The sequence below is a fragment of the Drosophila rhopaloa genome, unplaced genomic scaffold, assembly GCF_018152115.1.
Source record: "Drosophila rhopaloa isolate 14029-0021.01 unplaced genomic scaffold, ASM1815211v1 contig_2, whole genome shotgun sequence".
In the NCBI taxonomy this organism is placed as follows: Eukaryota; Metazoa; Arthropoda; class Insecta; order Diptera; family Drosophilidae; genus Drosophila; species Drosophila rhopaloa.
The window spans coordinates 22,114,436-22,134,505 of record NW_025335083.1 but is presented as its reverse complement, the minus strand read 5'-3'; the positions used below and the strand labels follow the sequence as shown (position 1 = coordinate 22,134,505).

The 20,070-nt window shown below is 44.1% G+C and overlaps 2 protein-coding genes across 2 annotated transcripts; one reads left to right on the top strand and one right to left on the bottom strand.

Annotated features, from left to right (window-relative positions):
- Positions 1-566: 566 nt before the first annotated feature.
- LOC108040338 (thioredoxin reductase-like selenoprotein T homolog CG3887) lies at positions 567-1,761 on the top strand. Its single transcript, XM_017117782.2, has 2 exons — positions 567-823; positions 900-1,761. Exons 1-2 carry the CDS (start codon positions 678-680, stop codon positions 1,348-1,350), a joined length of 597 nt encoding a protein of 198 aa, XP_016973271.1. The 5' UTR covers positions 567-677; the 3' UTR covers positions 1,351-1,761.
- Positions 1,762-1,992: 231 nt separating this feature from the next.
- On the bottom strand, positions 1,993-18,942 carry LOC108040337 (collagen alpha-1(IV) chain). The gene is made up of 9 exons (XM_017117781.2): positions 18,824-18,942; positions 18,531-18,701; positions 9,020-9,202; positions 8,918-8,962; positions 6,077-8,687; positions 3,791-5,708; positions 3,605-3,719; positions 3,102-3,325; positions 1,993-3,043 (listed from the first exon to the last, which is right to left on the bottom strand). Exons 2-9 carry the CDS (start codon positions 18,618-18,620, stop codon positions 2,353-2,355), a joined length of 5,877 nt encoding a protein of 1,958 aa, XP_016973270.2. The 5' UTR covers positions 18,621-18,701; positions 18,824-18,942; the 3' UTR covers positions 1,993-2,352.
- Between the last annotated feature and the right edge of the window lie 1,128 nt (positions 18,943-20,070).

The following is a 20,070-nucleotide window of genomic DNA, read 5'->3' as shown; positions in this document are numbered from 1 at the left end:
CCTATCGATTCGTTATTTTGCATATAAACTAAAAACAATTTTTGTAAGCTGTTACTTCCGTTGCTTAAAACAATATTTACTATTTTTTCTGTTTTAAAGTTATAGAAGTAAATAATAAATGTAAACGGCAGTTAAAGAATAAAAAAGACAATATGAAAGTGAATATGTAAATATATTTAATATATGTTTTTCGCTATTTTTTTTCCTCAGTAAATAAATTATTAGAGGAAAGCTATTTGGGACATTTTGGAATACATTTGTGTATGTTATGTTAATTGCTAGATTCTTAGAGTTGAAGTGCCATATTACAATATTTTTGGTAGATGGGTAAATATTAAAACTGAGGGGTAAAAGAATTGGTTGAGGGTGGTAGCGAAAAAAATATTATAAAAATATGTATTTACGAAGGCACTATTAAATTTTCATTTTTATTCTTTTACATTAAAAAAGAAATAATAGTATTATTGTTTTGATCAACGGAAGTCCCAGCCCTTTAAAATATTACTACTTTAGTATCACTAGTGGCAGTGTGCCACTCACAGCGAAACGTAAACATAGTAGGGTTAGGGGTATTGGTCAGCCAGCGCCGAACGGTAACACTGACAAACACTGAAGCAAAAGTGTGAGCAAATATTGAATTCCAAATTCGAGCGAGGAAAATCGGGCCAAAGGACGAAATGGAAGCTCTGAACGGAAGGAACGTGGCCCTGCTGGTGCTCTGCCTATGTGCCTCATACGCCCTGGTGGTCGCCGAGAACGAGAAGGAGATACCGGCGACGAAATTAGGCCAGAACATAGCGCCGACGATGACTTTTCTTTACTGGTGAGTTATATGCGGGGTAATTAACATAATAGATAAGGCTGAAGTACGTGTTTTTTGACTCTCCTCCGTTGAACAGCTATTCCTGCGGCTACCGAAAGGCCTTCGAGGACTATGTGAACTTAATGGGCGAAAAGTACCCGCAGATCCAGGTGCACGGCGGCAATTACGATCCGCCGGGTCTGAACTATTACCTCTCGAAGTTGATTTTCGCCCTTAAGATCATCATCATTGTGTCCGTGGTTAGTGCGGTCAGTCCGTTCACCTTCTTGGGGCTGAACACGCCCAGCTGGTGGAGTCACCTGCAGGCAAACAAGATATACGCCTGCATGATGATCTTCTTCCTGGGCAACATGCTCGAGGGCCAGCTCATCTCATCCGGCGCCTTCGAAATAACCCTAAACGATGTGCCTGTGTGGTCGAAGCTGCAGACAGGGCGCTTTCCCTCGCCGGAGGTCCTCTTCCAGATCATCGACAATCATCTGCAGTTCACCGAAAAGGTGCAGGAGAACCCGGACTTTGTTAAATAATAGCAGCGGTCGGAACGGATGGCGAGGCGGGTACAGTAGCAACACCAAGTAAGCCGGGACACCGGTTCTGAACCTATCTTAAACATAAGCTATTGCCCTGAAACTACCTACTTAGCTGTATCTCTGTTTTCACCCATACTTTAGCCTACTGTAAGTCACCTGTATCTATGTATTCCTTTTCAATGCTTGGTGGTCTGAATGTGTTCTTTGTTTTGTGCGACAGAATGACGATAAGAAACCGAACAGAAACACAGGGTACATCTCGAGATTAAAAAAGAAGCCTGCCTCTATAAAGATGTACCTTGTTCAAAGCCTTTACGGGATTGTGTATCATTACTTGTTAGTGGGGGATATGTGAAACCTTTTTCAAAGTGTAATAAAATTAAATTCGCTCTACAGTTTCAAAACCGATAGAACCGTGTTTTCTTTGACCAGACACTGTGCAAGGTGAAAAATTCAGTTGTTGGGTATTGTCTGATAAGCACTTTTAGCACTTTAATTTCTTTAACACAATGAAACCAATAAATTTTGGCCAACTAAAACTAAACTTCTGAAAGCTTTGATAAAATTAAAAATAACCATTAAAAAAGTTACTTCTGGTAGTTATTTTGGTTAACTGTCCCAAATCGTAGTCAAACAAAATATAGTGAGTTGTACATTTTATTTATCAAAAAACTGGGTTTTGTTTTTGGTTTTTGTTACGTTTACAATAATCCCAACAGAGGCAGAAGATTTACTTTCGTTGCAGTGCAGGCAGTGGTTATCTCTTCTTGTCCCCATTTTCATTTTTGGCATTTGGCATTCGGCACTTGGTATGTGTTATATTATTAATATTAGGTGTACACGTAATTAGATTACATATCCACGGAAAATGGCACTGTTCAGTGGTTGGTGTTTGCTTGTTTTGATTGGGATATTGGGGTTGGTTCGTTATCGTGATCATGATAGGATAGCAATAGACTTAAGACAAAAATTTAACTGCTACTTAGTAAGAACTGCAATCTATGCGGCGGTGGTGTCCTCATTCTCACGCGGAGGTCGGTTGTACTGGCGGGTATCGCCTCCATAGCGACCGAACTCGTTGTAGGTCTGAAAATTGCTCGGGCCTTGTGCCTGGTACCTTCCACTGGATTGAACCGGCAGTTGACGTCCAGTTGAAGTGTACCCGGACACGACGGGATCGCGCGGATCTGAGCTCCAGCTGGAGCCCGTTGACCTGCCAGCGTTGGGGACAGGATTGCCTCTTCCATTGGTTCCGGTTGACCAGGCTGCGTTGTAGGCAGGACTACTTCCTGCATTGGTTGCGGTAGACCAGCCTGAGTTGAAGCCAGGACTACTTCCTGCATTGGAGCCCGTTGGCCGGCGAGAGTAGTAGCCTGGACTGCCTCCTGCATTGGTAGCAGTTGACCAGTCTGCGTTGAAGCTAGGACTACTTCCTGCATTGTAACCCGTTGACTGGCCAGAATTGTAGCCAGCACTGCCTCCTGCATTGGAGGGGGGATTGTATCCAGTTCGGACATTTGAAGACCGGCCTGCGTTGACGTTAGGGCGAACTTGCGAACCAGATCTTGAGTCGGATGGCCAGCTAGTCCTATAGTTAAAGTCGTCATTCGATGAGGATGCCACCGAGGCAGAGGCGCGTGTCGCCGAGGCAGTGGCGCGGGCCACCACGATACGTCGGCAAACCGTGCACCTGGAAAATAGGACCCATTGTACAGCTACTTGGATTACTTTAACTAGGCTTGACCTACCTGCTGATCTTGCTGGTTTGATCGGCCTTGAGCGTCTGCTGGCGGGGCTGCACGAACTGATCCTGCTCCTCGATCACGGATAACCAGAAGGAGGCCAGCGCATCGTAGTAGTTGCAGCGTCCATGGCCATGGCACTCGATCACCGGCTGGGCGCGGAATTCCTCCAGACAGGAGCCCGGGGAGACGAGGCTCTGTCCAACGCCTCCTACGTTATCCAAGGTGCTCTGAAAGTTTTTTCGGTGGATTAAGCAAAATCATGTATATGGGTGTCATAGAAATCTCTTGCACCGCGTCGACAAATATTCACAGGTGTCTTGAAAAAATTCCCCGAGGCTCAAAAACTATATATTTGTACTTTGTGGAAGGGTTATAAAACAACCCTAAGCACATTAAAAACTTTTAAGTCTGTGAAACCGAAGGAGTTTTGAGTCTGGAAAATTTTAAGACTTTTCTTGGGAATTCCTGATTCCAAATCGTGAAACATAACATGCAGAAGAACTTACCATGAAGTAACTGAATCCGTTCCACATCTCCTCCCAGCCGCCGGGGCAGTCCGGAATGGACATGGATTGGGAGTGCAGGGCGATGATCCTGGTTGTGGTCTCGCACACCACGCAACTAAGGGCAAGAAATGATAATTATCAATAGGTGTTGGCCAAAGGATCAAGATCAAGCCGGTTGCCACTTACCGCGAGATGTACTTCATGAGGTCCCTGCCCTGGATGGGTGCCATGGTCATGGACATGGGTTCGGCGGTGGACAGCCAGAGACTGTCGTCGTTGTTCTGGGCAAAGTGGCACACGTTGTTCACATCGCACAGCATGAAGGGCATGGTGGTGAATCGCATCATGCAGGAGCCGGACAGGCCCAGATCCTGACCCACCGCTCTGCTGCCGGCCACGTTGCCAGAAAGGGAGTAGCCCTCCCACAGCAGATTGGTATTGGCCGGACACTGGGGTACAGTCACGGACTGCGAGTGGCGGGCGAAGATGAATCCTCGGCTCTTGGGAGCCGGTGGGGCTGGCGCCGGGTCACCCTGAGGTCCGGGCAGACCACGTCGTCCAGAAGGTCCCGTAAAGCCAATTTCACCGATGTCACCTCGCGGTCCTTGGGGGCCATCTGCTCCTGAGTAGCCCACTCCACCCTGGTCACCGCGATATCCGGTCTCACCTCTCAGTCCTTGGCGTCCATTAAATCCTGGTTGTCCCTGATCGCCCTCCTCGCCCGGGAATCCATCGATTCCCGGCTCACCACGATCTCCCGCGCGAGCCATGGAATAGGGGAATGTTTCTCCCGGCTGACCCTTGGGGCCCACGGGTCCCTCCTTGCCATCCATACCGTGCCAGCCAACGTTGCCAGTGGGTCCCCGTGGTCCCTGAGCACCCGTCCTGCCGTTCTGCCCCGGTTGCCCTGGATATCCTTGCTCACCCTTGTCGCCGTCCAAGCCGGGAGCACCCTGATAGCCGACGTCTCCGGTGTCGCCCTGACTGCCAAAGATGGCAAATCCAGCCTCACCCTGCTCACCCTGGCGACCCTGGTCACCTTGCTCTCCTTTGGGTCCAACTTGACCGTGTCGACCATTGTATCCTGGATTTCCGGGGTATCCAACGTCGCCCGGAGGTCCGGGCGGACCCTCGATCCGGGGTCCTTCGTGTCCGATCACACCGTTAGGACCATTTTCTCCTGGTGCTCCGGGAGCTCCCTTCTGGCCAATGCGTCCAGGACTACCATTGCGTCCATTTAATCCAGCATCGCCTTCGTCACCCTTCTCCGCTGGGAATTCCTGGCCTGGAGGTCCTCGCAGACCCTTGTCGCCCTGGGAACCCTTCACTCCGAAAGCTCCATCCAGTCCGCGATTTCCTGCGTATCCCATCTCTCCTTGTTCGCCCTTGGCGCCCGGTAGACCGACAAAGCCAATCTGACCAATTTCGCCCGTAGCTCCTTGTTCACCTTGGATTCCACGATCACCGGGGAATCCACGATAAACGTAGCGATCCTCCAGATTCTCCACGCGTCCGGGATAGCCAATTTCACCTTCGTCACCCTGCAGACCCTTAAGGCCTTGTGCACCGACGATTCCGCGAGGTCCTTGGTCACCAGTCTGACCAGTCAGGCCATCAAGTCCAGCATCACCCCTCTCCCCCTGGAAACCTTTGGGTCCATTAATTCCTCGTGCGCCGATGCTGCCCCCAATGCCGAAAGCTCCTTCGCTTCCCCTACTGCCGGCCAATCCCTTATCTCCAGGAATACCCGGTTGGCCCTGTTGACCGGCGAAACCGCGATCACCACGCTGGCCCTTCTGTCCATTACGGCCATTGATTCCATCGATTCCGGGGCTGCCCACCTCTCCTTTCCGACCTGGTGCTCCTTCAAAGGCCACTGGCGAATCGCCCTGGAATCCACGCTGTCCTTTCTGTCCGGGGGCTCCACGGAAGCCGGGTAGTCCTGTCGAGCCGGATTCTCCATTATCGCCCTTAATGCCACTGTAGGCGGCCACGCCCTTTACACCTTCGCGACCCGTAAATCCTTGATCTCCCGTCTCGCCCTTCCTTCCGGGAATGCCGTTAGCTCCGGGATAGCCGTACACTCCATCCTCACCAGTGATACCTGAAATTGGGCGAAGGCAAAGACTCGGTTGAATAGTTTAAATACCTACTAGAAAGTATCAAAAATTGCTATGGGTTAATATTAATCTATTTCAATATTAATATTTTCGAGTTAAGCTTTTTGCATCTTAAATTTTTTGGTTCTATTTTGCAAAGTCAAAGTTTAAAAGTATCAGATCCAAGACTAAGAATGTTGCATTCTTAAGTATTAAAGCCAAGTATTGAGGATTACTAATATTGTTCTTAAGTCCAAACTTTGGGAATTGGATCAAGCAATTTCAATATTAGCAATAATTGAACAAAATTAAAAAAAAAACAAAAAAAAAGACATTGTTTTAAGTACAATCAGTAAATCCAATATCAGCTCACCTTTAGGTCCCAACTCGCCGAGGGGTCCTCGAGGACCAATGTCCCCCGGGCGTCCGGTGTAGCCGATCTCGCCGCGATCGCCGATGTCGCCGGTCATGCCCGGTAGTCCGCCGATGCCAGGACTGCCGGGGGCTCCCTGCAGACCAGGACTACCGAAAGGTCCGCGACGACCCGGAAAGCCGATGCTGCCCTTGACGCCGTTTTGTCCCTTCTGTCCATCCGCGCCGACTTCGCCCTTCTGGCCCTTGATGCCGAACAGGGCGGGGCGACCGTTGCGTCCGGGCTCGCCCTGCGGTCCACGTGGACCAAAGACGACCTCGCCGCGTTGTCCCCTGTTGCCGGGCAGGCCGGTTAGTCCAGTCTCGCCATCGGGTCCCTGCTCGCCCTTCACACCCTTGGGTCCTGGACGGCCAGAGGGTCCGTAATGGCCGATGCTGCCAGCATCACCGGGAAGGCCCTTGATACCCGGACGTCCTTGTACGCCGATTTCTCCCGGAATCACCGATTGACCTGGTATACCGCGTTGTCCCTTGTATCCGGGGTTGCCATCTGCACCATTTTCACCATTAAGGCCGGGCCGACCAGCCTCGCCTTGGGGGCCGTGATCGCCAACCGAGCCGAAAATACCCTTCATTCCCTTGGGTCCAGCAATGGTTATGCCAGGATATCCCTGGTCACCGTTGTCGCCGGAAAGTCCGGGAGCTCCTTGCTCGCCCCTGAGTCCCTTGGCACCGGGCAGACCACGGTAGCCCTTGTCACCGGGAGCACCAAAGTTGTCGATGATCTGTCCCGGATGCGGCTGACCCTTCTCGCCCTTGAAACCGACATCTCCGACGTCACCACTCTCTCCCTTACGGCCGTTGTAGCCGGGCTCGCCGACCAGGTAAATCTTGGGGGTGCTTGCGTTTTTCCCGTGAGCGCCATTATATCCATCACGTCCTGGCCGACCATCCAATCCTGGGAGTCCAGTATCACCGTATTCGCCGTGCTCTCCCTTCTCCCCGCGGGCACCCTTGATGCCATCGTAACCATCGTATCCCTGTGCACCGTCTGGTCCCAGGTCGCCACGAGGTCCGCGGTCGCCTTCATCACCTCTTGCTCCACTTTGAAGATTGCCAATTCTCTGAACCGTTCCTGGAAGACCGGGTGCTCCGATCTTACCCGGATCGCCGTCGATACCCGGTGCGCCAGGCAGGCCCTTGAAGCCAGTCCTACCGGGATTGCCTTGCTGACCCTTCACGCCGCGAGGTCCAGTAAGACCGATAAGTCCGCGGCTGCCATGTCTGCCAGGATAGCCGGTGTCACCCTGCTGACCCCGAGCTCCCCGTGGTCCGGCCTTGCAAATGGGGCAGTCGTCGCCGGCCAATCCCTTGTCACCGGGCTGGCCAGGGTACCCGTCGGGACCATCGTCACCGGGACGTCCGCGGCGTCCGGGGGGACCCTGGGAGCCCATGGGTCCAACGATGTTATAGCCCTCTCCGGGCAGACCCTTGTCTCCGGGCAAGCCGATCTCTCCACGATCACCACGATAGCCATCCCTGCCCCACGCTCCGTTCACACCAGGGTCTCCCTTTTTTCCATATAGATTGTGGCCAGCATCACCGGGTAATCCGTTGCGACCCTGGGGGCCTGGGTCACCGACAGGACCTTGAGGCCCTGGAGGACCCATGAATCCGTAGTCACCGGCCTCACCGCGTTCACTGCGTCCGGGCGGGCCGCGATTGCCGGTCAAACCGACCTCCCCTGACTGGCCAGCTCGACCAGGGGGTCCGCGACGTCCTGGCTTGCCAGGTTGACCGGGCAGGCCGATGGCTCCCTGTGGTCCAATTTCTCCCTGCGGTCCGATGGGACCCGGCAGCGACTGGCTCAGACTGGGATCGTACTTTCCGGGCGGACCGGCGTTTCCTTGAACACCGGGCAAGCCGGGGAAACCGTCTTCTCCCCGCTCTCCCTTATTTCCATCCAGGCCATCCGCGCCATTAAAGCCGGGAGCACCTTTAGCGCCCTTGTTTCCGAATGGACCGGCCTCTCCGTCCCTTCCGGTCTTGCCGCGGTCTCCGGGTGCTCCAATTTCGCCCCTGCCGCCCGGAGCGCCACTGCGTCCGAGCTCACCCTGTTCGCCCTGCGGTCCAGCTGGTCCCGGTTCGCCCCGGACTCCAGCGTATCCCTTGTAGCCCTTCAAGTCGTCGTCCGTGTGGGCGGGGCTTGTGATGCCGTCACCGGGCTCACCCTTGGCTCCGGGCTGGCCCACCAGTGTGTAGGGCAGCTCCGATATCTCGCCAGTGTCGCCCTTGGGTCCCTTGAATCCGGGGTCTCCCTGCTCTCCCTGCAGGCCAGCGAATCCGGTGTCACCCTTGGTGCCGCGATCGCCATCGAATCCGGGCGAGCCATTGTAGCCAGCTGGGCCAGTCACGCCCCGCGAACCCTTGGTGCCCTTGGAGTTAATTCCGCCCTCGCCGGCGTCGCCGGGAGCTCCCTGTTGACCAGGCCTGCCCGTCTGACCGCGCGCTCCGTTCAAGCCATTATTTCCAACCGGGCCCTGCTCACCCGGCCGTCCATCGCAGCCATCGAGTCCACGGGGTCCCCGTACTCCCGGCTCACCGGGTCGACCCTAAATGGACAATGGACATTTCATTAAAATATTTCACTTTTATTAGCAAAAATGATTATTAAATTTCTCTATAATGTATTGTTATCTGATCTAAGGAAAATAGATAATATTTAAAAATAGAGCTATTATTTTTTTTTTTTAAAGCTTGAACTATAATCTTTAAATAGTTTAACCATTTCAACCATTATTTATGATTAAATAAACAAAATATATACTCTTAATGTACTTACCGTAATTCCTGGGTATCCCATTTCACCTTTAAGTCCGACATCACCCTGGAAATATAATGGTTTGTCATACAGGACTATTTAGGATATCTACAAATGCCTTACTCGATGTCCCTTTTCGCCTTGCTCGCCGTACTCGCCGGCATCTCCTTTCTCGCCCACATCGCCAGCCCTTCCGAATGGTCCTAAGTCACCGGCAGGACCTTCCAGGCCTCCCACTCCAGCGGGTCCTTGGGCACCAACATATCCCTTAAGGCCCTTGCAGTCGCATATCGTTTCGTTGCAGATCTGGAACAAAAGAACAAATCGAATTTTTAAATAGAACTAGTCTTGATTGCCCCTGATTGAAACTCCCATGTGGGTAATCGAAGATGTCAGAACCAATTCGTTTTATATTCGTTGTGCAATGAAATTTTAAATTATTTTGTATTTTGGCGAAACTAAATTTATGTTTGAAAATGTATCTTGCAGTTAGTTTTCTCGATTTATACTGTAAGGCCCAATTATTATTTAATTAAAACATTTCAAGTTAGTGTCAACGTTTCATACCTTTTTGTCTGGTGAACGTCATTTTTAAAGGAAAAGTTGCAAATTAAAATTGAATTAAATATTTAAGAATCTAATTTTCTTTTTTTCGATTGATTTAAATTAAAGGAAAGACAAAAGAGTCACCAAAATGTCAAAATAAAGATTTTAGATTTCCTATTAATTAATTTCTGAAATTCAATCTACTTGATTGATGTGGCTTGGCTGTTTCTCGATTGCATAATTGGTCAATTGCAGTTTTGGCCTTCGACTTGTGAGTTGTGGGTTTTATGCTTGGCGATTTTGTGCAATTTCTTTTCATAACCAAAGACGAACGAAATCCCGGCCCGCCTTAGCCGGAAAATCAACAATAATAAGTGCACTCATTGCAGCGAGTGCGGGTGCAACATTTTTCAGCTGCAGTTCGCGGCTTTAATTGCACAGTTTCCGTTTGCAATGAGATAATCTTCTATATGAGTACGTTTACTTTTGCCCAGCCAATTGAGCGAGTGCATAGAACACGCTCACTGGACCTCGCACTGAAGTTGAAAGGGGGAGGGGAAGTGAGAAGTGTAGGAATACTGGAACACCACAGGCAGCGCATTTTAACCCATTTAATGTGCATTTATTTATAAACAACAAGTGCAATTCGGTAAAAAGCCATTATCTGGAATATTTCAAATTATGAAATCGCTTTGAAATCCATTTTTGAGGTAGGTTGAAGTTGAAGAAGAACACCTACGTGTATTTATTGGCACATTTCTTGCGGCTTCCTCATTGATGTCAGCATAAACATCCTTCGTTTTTTTTTCGTATTTATAGAATTGACATAATTTCATGTTGGTTAAAAGTCCGAATTTATTGCCGCCTTCATTAAATGGAATTTCAGTGCTCGTTCAAGTTTTCCCCTGTCAGTTCCTCCAAAAAACAATTTAAAAATAAAAGAAAACTGCACACATGTTGCACGTATGTGTCGAGATTTTTTTGCTTAAAATCTATCTTATCTTTTTGTTGTTTTGCATATGAAATTTTTGTTTAATTGTTTGTTGCCCGGAAAAATTAGTGTCAAATGTTTGGCAAATTCTGTTTTAGATTTACAACTACTCGTGTATATCTCCGATGACTAATGGAGAAGATGCAAGCGACATCGCCAGAGTTCAAAGCCCCAGAACATCCTCCCCAGATAAGTTCCTAGAAGTTAATCCGCCCGCAGGAGATCAAACCATCTGTTAACTAAATATTCACATCACCCAATCCCGAAACGAGAACGTGAAAGGTAAACAAGGCGAAAGGCAAAAAACTCAAAAAGCTGAAAGCTAGAAAAAAATAAAATACGACTTTTCAATGCGGCAAACCAAAAGATGCTGTGGTTCTGTTGTTTAATTTGTTCTTCTTTGCCGGCGGCGAACAAATGAAAAATCCGAGAAAATGCAGATACGAAAATAAAATCCAAAATCGGGGGTGCAGGTGCACAGAAGCAATTGCACTCGATTTCTGGAAATGAGAAGCCAACTGTGAGAAATGGTCTGCTGAGTCGCTAGACAAAAAAAAATGTATTAAAGTGCTCCCCAATAATTTCAATGGGAAATTTCGATCAGTTCTTGGTTTCATTCAAGTCTTTTGTTTCACACCACACATTCCTTCAATCGAAAAGGCTGCAAAAGAAACCCCAAATACCCAAAAGGAGACACCATCGAATTTCATTCAATCAATTGCCAAATCTGAAACTTAAGGAATTCTCCTCGGATAACATAAAATATATATAGACATATACATATGTGCATATATCAACTGTGGAAATTGTTGCGGTAACACGTACAAAAGTGACAGCACTGCAATTTCCTTGAACTTGACACTGGGCAAGGCAATATCTGTGCCGACTGCACATACATTGTAGGTATATATGCTATATAGTGCACCCCGTCCGTATATGGGCCACTTTTGTTTGATTTTTTTGGATGGCACCACAGCCAGACAACGCACCACTAAGTGGCGTCGTGTCGAGGGGGGAACCACTCGAATGGGGGGAAGGGTGATCTGTTGCACTGTGCTTCCTTCATATTCAACCGCCAAACACTCGATTCCGCCGATGTCAGCAAAGGAGGCAGTTACTCGGGTCGGGGCTGGGAATATTCGCCGAGTTAATAATAAAATTCCTGAATGGGCACGCGTGTCGGGGGAAAACAGTTCAGCAGGTGTTGGGTATTGGTAAAAACAGTTGTTTTACAGAGCTTACTTTAAAGTAATATTTTAAAAAAATCTTGAGGGAAAATTTCTTGCTATTATTGTAATATGTTTAATACGTTATTAATAACAGTATCGAATAAATAAACAAAATAGAGTTTTTATATTTCTTAATATTTAATGGATAATTTTCGCCATAAATTGAAAACTACAAATATAAAAACTATTTAACAAATATGAATTGAATATGAAAGAGGTTTTCAAAATTCTTCATACTTCCGTAGGTGTAAATGGATAGTTTTGTAAGACATGTTTTAATATCAATATATATTCCACATAGTTCAGTCCTGAATCCTTTTTGAAATGTTAGCCCCTTGAATTATTTATAATGTTGTGCCACTGTGAGTGCAATTGCTTGCTAAGGGAAAGTCCGACCAAATCGCCGCGAATGTGTGTCAGTGCCCGTCAAGGCGCACTTAAGCGCATTTACACATGTTAAACTTAAACCAATTGTCCCAGTTGCCGATTTTCCGACCCGCTTGCTCTTGCATCCCAAGCAAATGCATATATGTAGTTTAAGGTCAAGCCGAGGCCTCCACACGGATCCAAATCCCAGCCCAGATGATATATCATCTGGCGCGACAATTGGGCACACCCACCCACGCTAATCGTTTGCCGGGCGGAAAGATAATAAGCGGAGCATTCCTCTCTTAAGCGTTATGCATCTAAAATCCAAGTTTATTGGCCCGACACTTTCTGGAAATCTGGACTCTCTGGCCTCCTGAGTATCTAATGACAATCCTCGGGTGCTAACTTTTCGTCTTTCCCGTGAACTGTAAGCAATACTACCTAAAACTGGAGGGACTGCAATTATTCAGAGAATGCAAAGCGCAGCGAAATGTCTTGGAATGAGATAGAACACATCGAGCGAAAGAGATGGCTGGAGAGAGAGAGAGAGAGATGGGAGATAACCGTCTGGTAATCTGGGTCTCAAAGTTGGTGGCCTGGTCCGCCCGGATGTGGCATACAAAAAAAAAAAAAATATAATAATCAAAATGTCGCAAATAAATCACTGTGATAAGCCTGAACAGATTTTCAAGTCGAGAAAGCAACATTAATTTATTCATTTAAATTTGGCATTTAATTGTGTCTCGTACATATATAGTATTTTTATTTTAATGACACTTTCATATTCATTCATCTAAGCTTCCAGGCAATGGACAAAGGGGTTATCTGTTGCAGACACCAAGAAATCAATGTGAGTTCTTTGTTGCCAAGGGGAACATAGGAATATTCTAAATATTTACAAGATTCAAAAATTTAAGCCATTTTAGAAGAACTAGGTTTTAACTTTTTATATTTTATTTACAAATTTAAAAACCTTTTACCTTAAATAAATGTTTCAATAAACTCTAGTTAAATATTTATAGAAACGAACACTCATTAAGCTTCTAAGAAAATGTAATCAAACTTTTAACTTTATCATTAAAATTAAAAATCTTGCTTATTTTTCAAGTGTTAGAGTAAGGTTCAGCTGCAATTGTCGAAGATCCTTTTGTGCGTCATAACTGACACAATTTGTTAAGTCGGACAACACGCGCCATCAATCAACCGCATTTTCATTTTCAAATTTATATGTATGTACATATGTGCCGCATGATATGGAGTGGGAATTTACACCAGCAGCAATAAAAACAACAAATCAGTTGTTAAAATGCATCATAAACGTTTGAAAAACTACATGCAACAATGAAAGGCACGAGTAAAAAATGTTGTTGCAGACCCTGAGATCCTAAGTAAATTTAAAAATAAAACGAAATAGAAAACACAAGTAATATTTAAATAATACAAAACAGATGAAATATTTATAATAAATAAATATATATTTCATTACTATTATACTTTTTCAAGAACATTTAATCATTCTTATAAAAAAATAATTATGTTGATAACTGTACGAATATTCTTTCAGGAGTAACAAATTAAAAGCAATATCTAAAAATTCTACCAGGAATGAATGAAAATAAGGTCACAGTAATATTCCCATAAGGAATTCCTAGTGATAGCCCCTAAAAACTATTTACTTCAAACTGTTTTTAGTGGCCCACATCCCATTAAAGTATTTCATTGAGCGGGCGACCCAGTTGCGATCAGTAAAAGTACCAGATTCACGAGTCAGTCGACACAAGAACCCCCATTTGGGGCACATTACAGGGTAGCAATACGAAAGTCGTATATGGGCCAACATATGAGCAGCGTGTGATTGACATGAAAAAGCCAGCCCCCACACCCACTCACACTCGTGTAGAGCATAATGGATGCACATCTGGACGGGCGCACTTGCAGCATGACATCATTTTGCTCCGGCTTGACATCATAACATTTAGAAAAAGATGCAGAAAAATCTGCACTGCCACATGGCACATGGAGAACATGGAGAACACCCACGCACTCGTAAGTGTGCAAAAAAATAGAAAAAAAGGCAGTTTTGTGCCCGGTTACGGCATCATCGCACATAATTGTTTGGACACAAGCCTGACAGATGATAACTAATTGCCGTGCACTCAAATTAACATTGAAATTGATGGACAGCGGGCTGTCACAACGGAATATTAGCAACGATCGCCAATAAAGTGGCGATAAGGAAGCGCCAAATGATTGAATTGCACCTGACCGGTAATATAGTTCACATTTTTCCAGAGTTCTAACTAATAAAACAAAATGAATCAATTGTAACGGTGGACTTGCAAGAATACGCTTTCTGCTTAAAAGTTTTTTGTGCCCTGTTTTCAAAGGATCATGGTAGTAATATATGTCAAACTAACATAAAGATCTTTTATCAAGGGATCAAGATGACACGGACTGTAATTTTCAGCATTATAAGTACATATCAGGTAAGTATAAAATATGAATAACTTATTTAAATTTACTAATAAAAAAGCTTTTTAATTAATTTATTTTTACTTATGCCATACTTTACTTACTTTAAGATCTTAAGTTAAACATTAATCAAATGATTTTAGGCTTTAAATTCACTTGGTTTTCCTTGAAAGCACTCAATAAAAATCACCCAGTTATAGATCGTTTTAAAATCATTAACCCATTAGTTGACCATCTCAATGGTTCGCAAATAATTTAAACAATCAAAACTCTTAAAAAGTTAACTAAGCAAATTAAGGCAAATTTATTTTTAGCCATGACGCCTGATGTTTGCTGTCTGAAATAAAATCTCAGCAACAATACACATACATTGTGTATATTATATACCATTTAGAGTCTAAATATATGTATAGAATTTCAGCTGCTCTGATGATGAATATCAATTTCATAAGCCAGTCCAGTCCGAACTGATAAGGCGGCAAAAAGGAGAACAACGAGCTGTAGTTATGAGACAGATGACTGATAACCCAATTTCCCGGGCTTCTTCTACACTGGCTCATAAATAATCGTTTCAATTTACGAAATTCATTACACAGGCGGCTACTAAGTGGCCCCTGCCCATATCACTCATACGACATGCTGTCCATATCGCACACTCGCACTCACACACACACACACACACACACCGACTTCGCATAATTTCCGCATTCAGTTGCAGATAAATAAATAATTGAGTCAAATTGAAATGCAACTCGCCAAACAATTCTACTCAAGCACGCAAATAAACTTCCACAAGGAGTCCAGTCCAACAATGAGATGATGATCATTGTTGTGCGAGATGTTGGTGTTGTTCTTGGGCGGTCTCCAGTTGGAACCCCTACATTTCGATCCCCACATTTGGCTCCGCTATGTCTGGCCGGCGGTGGTCAGTGATTTATGCCAGCATCGGGTCAGTTCGGACCAGGATCGGGCATAAACACAAAAACCCAATGAAAGTTGAGCAAAGGGAGGAAGCGGAGTGCGGGGGTTACAGTACACTATTACAAATAGTTGAGATGGAATTATGATTGAATTAAATCAAATCAAATTAAATATATTAATAAATGATTCCTGATTGTTTCTACGTAAGCCCTTGAGAAATATCATGCCATTGTTATTATCAAAATAGATGCAATAATGCAATCATAAGGATTTTTGACTTCGTTTTAAACAAAAATAAGTTACTTAAAAGTAATTTGTTATTTTAATTGTTAAAACTGGATTAATTATTTTAGAATTTTTGTAAGTCCTTATTTGTGTTTTACAGTGTATAAGTGAAGTTTCTAAGACTACTGACAGCAGAAGCAGCCGCCTCAGAAGCAACAACAAACAACCAAGAACTTTCAATTCCAATTTGAAATGGTACAGAACGTCAAAAGATTGCCGCCTCCCCTCGTAACCCCCTGGGATCCCACAATTCCAGCGATTCTTTAAAGGAACCCTTCACCGATCACTTGAGCTGCTAATTGTCGGAATCGAACGGCATTTCCATATATACGTATGTATATATAGCAGAGCAAGTGCTGTGGAGGAGAGAAAGGGAATGGAAGGGAGAGGGGCGGATTGGCTGATAAAGACCATTTATCAAAATTCATTCATGGAACGAAAAGCCTCAGCTGCATTCGATGAGTTCATCTCTCTCTTCCTCTCTTCAATTAAAGCTGCTCTTAAGCGTTTGACTATTCTCTTTCCCAGAACGGAAAAGGAAATGGTTTGGTCTGTTAATGTAGTGCCAAACTGGTTGGAAAAGCCAACTGCGTGAACAGTTTGTCAGACACTGGTGCAAGTTTGAAAAAGTTTTTAAATACTTTGAAAAAAACACCCTTTAAAACTAATGTAAATAATAATATTCGGCAATCTTTAATAATAATGAATACTTTTTCAACCAAAAATTAAAAAATAAAATTTGCAAACAAAAAATATCTAAACATTTTATTAAGCATGTATTTAACATATTAAATGAATTAAGTTTTAATCTAAATTATAACTCTTAACAGGAATAAGTATGCATAATAAACTATTTATCATGTTTCTCAATGATGTGGGCTTTAATGATTTCATTCAAATATTTAAAAAAAAACACTACTTGATATTGCATTTTAATGATTTCCTTATATACATATATATATTGATTACAATTACAATGTATGTTTTGAGTCATTAGCGATAAGCAAGCGAAGCTAATTCTTTCGAATTTTGTAATTACCCCATTCGCTCTGATTAACTAAATACAATATAAATTAATTATGACTTCAGACATTGAATATGTTAGTTTTTATTTAATAGTATTTGACTAGTATGTTAGCAAAATAATTAGTATTCCTAGGAACCCCCGTTTTCAGTGAGGGTAACCCGAACAACGGTAGCAAATCGAAGTCAAGTTTTTCATCGTTTTGCGGTTTATCTTCCAGCTGCAACCTACACGACCTGGGAGCTCTCACTCGGAATCGGGGAGTTAGGGTCTCAAGCCCATGGCATTGACCACGTAACCGAGTGCGAAAAGGGCTGGGAGTCGAGTTACCAAAGCCGTCAGACGAGCTGCACATTTATGATGCCAAACACGTGAGGCGATGAGTACAGATCCAAGCGAATCGAGTGCAAAATCCGACACAGAAGTTGTGGAAATCGCTACCTAAAGGCAACTTGGACGTGGGCAAAAGTCAAGCCAAGCCGATAGCCTCTGGGCCTGCTGGCGACACTTGGCTCTGTTCTATTTTTCATTTTTTCTAAATTCGAGTCTAGGAATCCATGTCGCAATCAGCGGAGCATGCTATCAATGGCGTCAATGCCGCCAACATAGCAATAGGTCTAATTAAATGTGTAGATCAGCGGGCAGCAGCCCAGTCGCAGCCTGATAAGGGGCGAATGCCATCAAAAACTAGGTGCCGCCGACATGTGCTCCATTTTTCATTTAGGTGTAGCCTACTCTTACGAAATCAGATAGAGCCAAAAAGTCCACAGACCAACCAGTTCATCCGAGGACCATTTAAATCTAACTAATGTTGAGAAATTCGGGGCTTAAAAAAAAATGGTGCATAGTTTTTGGGGCATTTGGAAACAACTTCTTGCTCCTAAATGTTCTTTTTGGATCATGTTAGGTGGTATTTAATTTATAAAACTAATGAAACGAGCAACTTTATAGCTACTAATTAATTTAAATGGTTTATTTTTAACAGTCCTACTTAAATGTCTAGCTACAAAAAAAACTTTCATGACATTATCTCATTCCAAAAATGTGGCCTTAAATTTAACAGTGATTAAAACCTAATTATACCTATAATCTCATAACTATAAATACAATTAGAATTGCCAACCGGAAACGCTCGATGGCGAGACCTAATGGGTGTGCCAAGAAGACAAGTCTTTCAAATAGTAAGGTTACGGGGTTATCAAAACTGCGTTATCGCCAACCTTTTCACCCACAGGAGCTTGTTGCCAAAATAAGTAAATGACATAATCCGTCCCGCTGGACTTTAGTGAACTCTGAGAATCAGGGACGGACTTCGGGGATTATCTTTCGAAGGCAAAGAGTTGTAACTACGCGATGTTTCCATGCCGGAAATGTGCATGAATCAAAGAGTGCATTGCTGCAGAATAACAATAACAATAGCTGCGATGATTAAGAGACGAGATGTGAGCTGACCTAATTTTAGTTGCTTATGGTTGATACTAAGCAGTTTGAAAATCATTGGTGGGGCTAATCATCAATTAATAAAATAACTCAAGAAAATCGATTTAATAAAAGGTTAAGCCAATTCATTAATAAAGTTAGAAAATCACTTTAAATAACCCATTCAAATAATTTTAGTCCAGTGCATTGAAAACTGTTGAAGGTTTGGAGAGCATTGAAAAAAATCCATACTTAGATATGACATGATTAATAAAAGAATATTGAAATTAAATAGGGTTTTAACGTATTTAACTCTAAGAATCACTATTAAGAGTTTAATACGTTAAAAGGATAATTTAAGCTTAGTACAGGACTCACCTTATCTGCTAAGGTCACGGAAACGAGGCTGCCCAGCAAATACACGGCGCCCAGAAGACCCGAGAGATACCGTAGATCTCTGGGTAACATCTTCGATGGGTCCTTTGGTCCTTTGCGCAAATTATTGATGTCTCACTCTTGCGATCTATCTCTATCTAAACACACACGAAACTGCAAACGAAATAAACATTGAGTTATAAATTTTGGAGTTTTCGATTTTTAAAATATACAGGTATTTAAAAAACCGACATAAACGTTATTTAAGAGTTTTCGGAAATGTATGGGAAACTAACAGAAAACGCTGATTTGCTGCTGCTGCGATCGTCGGGCACAGCACTCTCCCCACATGTGGAGATCGTCAAGCGTTCGAAGTATTACTAAACACGAGCCCCACCAAAGCAATTCGAATTCTTCGCCCGTTCGCTCGGCACGCTCGTCTTCATTCGGGCAACGTTCGTGCGGCAGATCGGCTCTCGGTCCACTAATACAATTGCAAAATGGATCTGCGGTGGTATTAGTTCGCTGGATGGAACCATAGTCGTACCCGTAGTCGCAGGCACAGGCCAGGGACAGTCCATGCCGGATAGATATAGTTGTGGGCCTGGGTATGGATGTAGATGTGGATGTAGAAATGGCTGTGGCTGTGCCTACGGCTGTGGATCTGAATTTAGCACTTTGACGCCTTGAAACGAGGAAATGAGGAGCACAACCACAGCCCGCTAACCGAATCAAAGTTGCCCGAGCATACAATTCTATTTCCCATTTTGGTTCTGAGCGTTCGGAAAAGGGTATATGTTTTTTTTAATCTTCCAAGCAAACGTTTTTTGTCACCATAATAGGAGATCTTGAAAGCTACTACAAATCTTAGATAGTCCTAACATGTTCCTCGAAAATTAATTTCAAAAAATTAGTTATTTCTTTACAGTGGAAGTATATCTGTTCATAAAGTATTTTAACTAAAAAAGTATTCGAGCGCTGCCATTGCTACTATTGACTAGATTCATTTTAAAGTAGGATATTGGCCAAATGTTTTATAAACGTACTTTAAAACTTTTGGCTTGAGATTTAATAACTTTTAAAGCAATTTACTAAAAATCTGATTATTTATTTAACGGGTATAGCCTAGTCTTAATACTCAACTCCATACTTAGCAGTGGATTAAATACAACTCGATGCTTGTTTGTTTGTCTTGCCCCTCGTGATTAGGTTAAGGCTTTTTCATTTAGTATAAGGCATATGTGGAGCTGATAAGAGGGATATGGCTGCGTATTTCCTGTTAGAAAAAATCAACAAGAATCCAAGCAGCTCGTCGTTCGTTTAATTTCGACGCAGAATCAGTAAAATGGAACCTTTCGAAATTCAAGCTTGGTTTTAGGTTTTGAGGTCATAGTATTTGGAAATGGGTCTTGATAGGTCTATAATCAAGGCCTCTTTTAGTTGGGGAAGAATAGTTTTGTCCTAGGGTACGAGGAAGACGGATATGTCCCAATGCCCTCAATATATATCTTTTAGGAAGTTCCAGAGATTAGAACATTAAATT

What these genes read in the sequence shown, in the direction of transcription:
- LOC108040338 (XM_017117782.2), top strand. Translation starts at nt 678, where the DNA reads ATGGAAGCTCTGAACGGAAGGAACGTGGCCCTGCTGGTGCTCTGCCTA. An exon ending in ACGATGACTTTTCTTTACTG is followed by an intron (nt 824 to 899) that starts GTGAGTTATATG and finishes TCCGTTGAACAG; the next exon opens with CTATTCCTGCGGCTACCGAA.
- LOC108040337 (XM_017117781.2), bottom strand. Translation starts at nt 18,620, where the DNA reads ATGTTACCCAGAGATCTACGGTATCTCTCGGGTCTTCTGGGCGCCGTG. An exon ending in CCGTGACCTTAGCAGATAAG is followed by an intron (nt 9,203 to 18,530) that starts GTGAGTCCTGTA and finishes CTTTTGTTCCAG; the next exon opens with ATCTGCAACGAAACGATATG. An exon ending in AAGGCGAAAAGGGACATCGA is followed by an intron (nt 8,963 to 9,019) that starts GTAAGGCATTTG and finishes TTATATTTCCAG; the next exon opens with GGTGATGTCGGACTTAAAGG.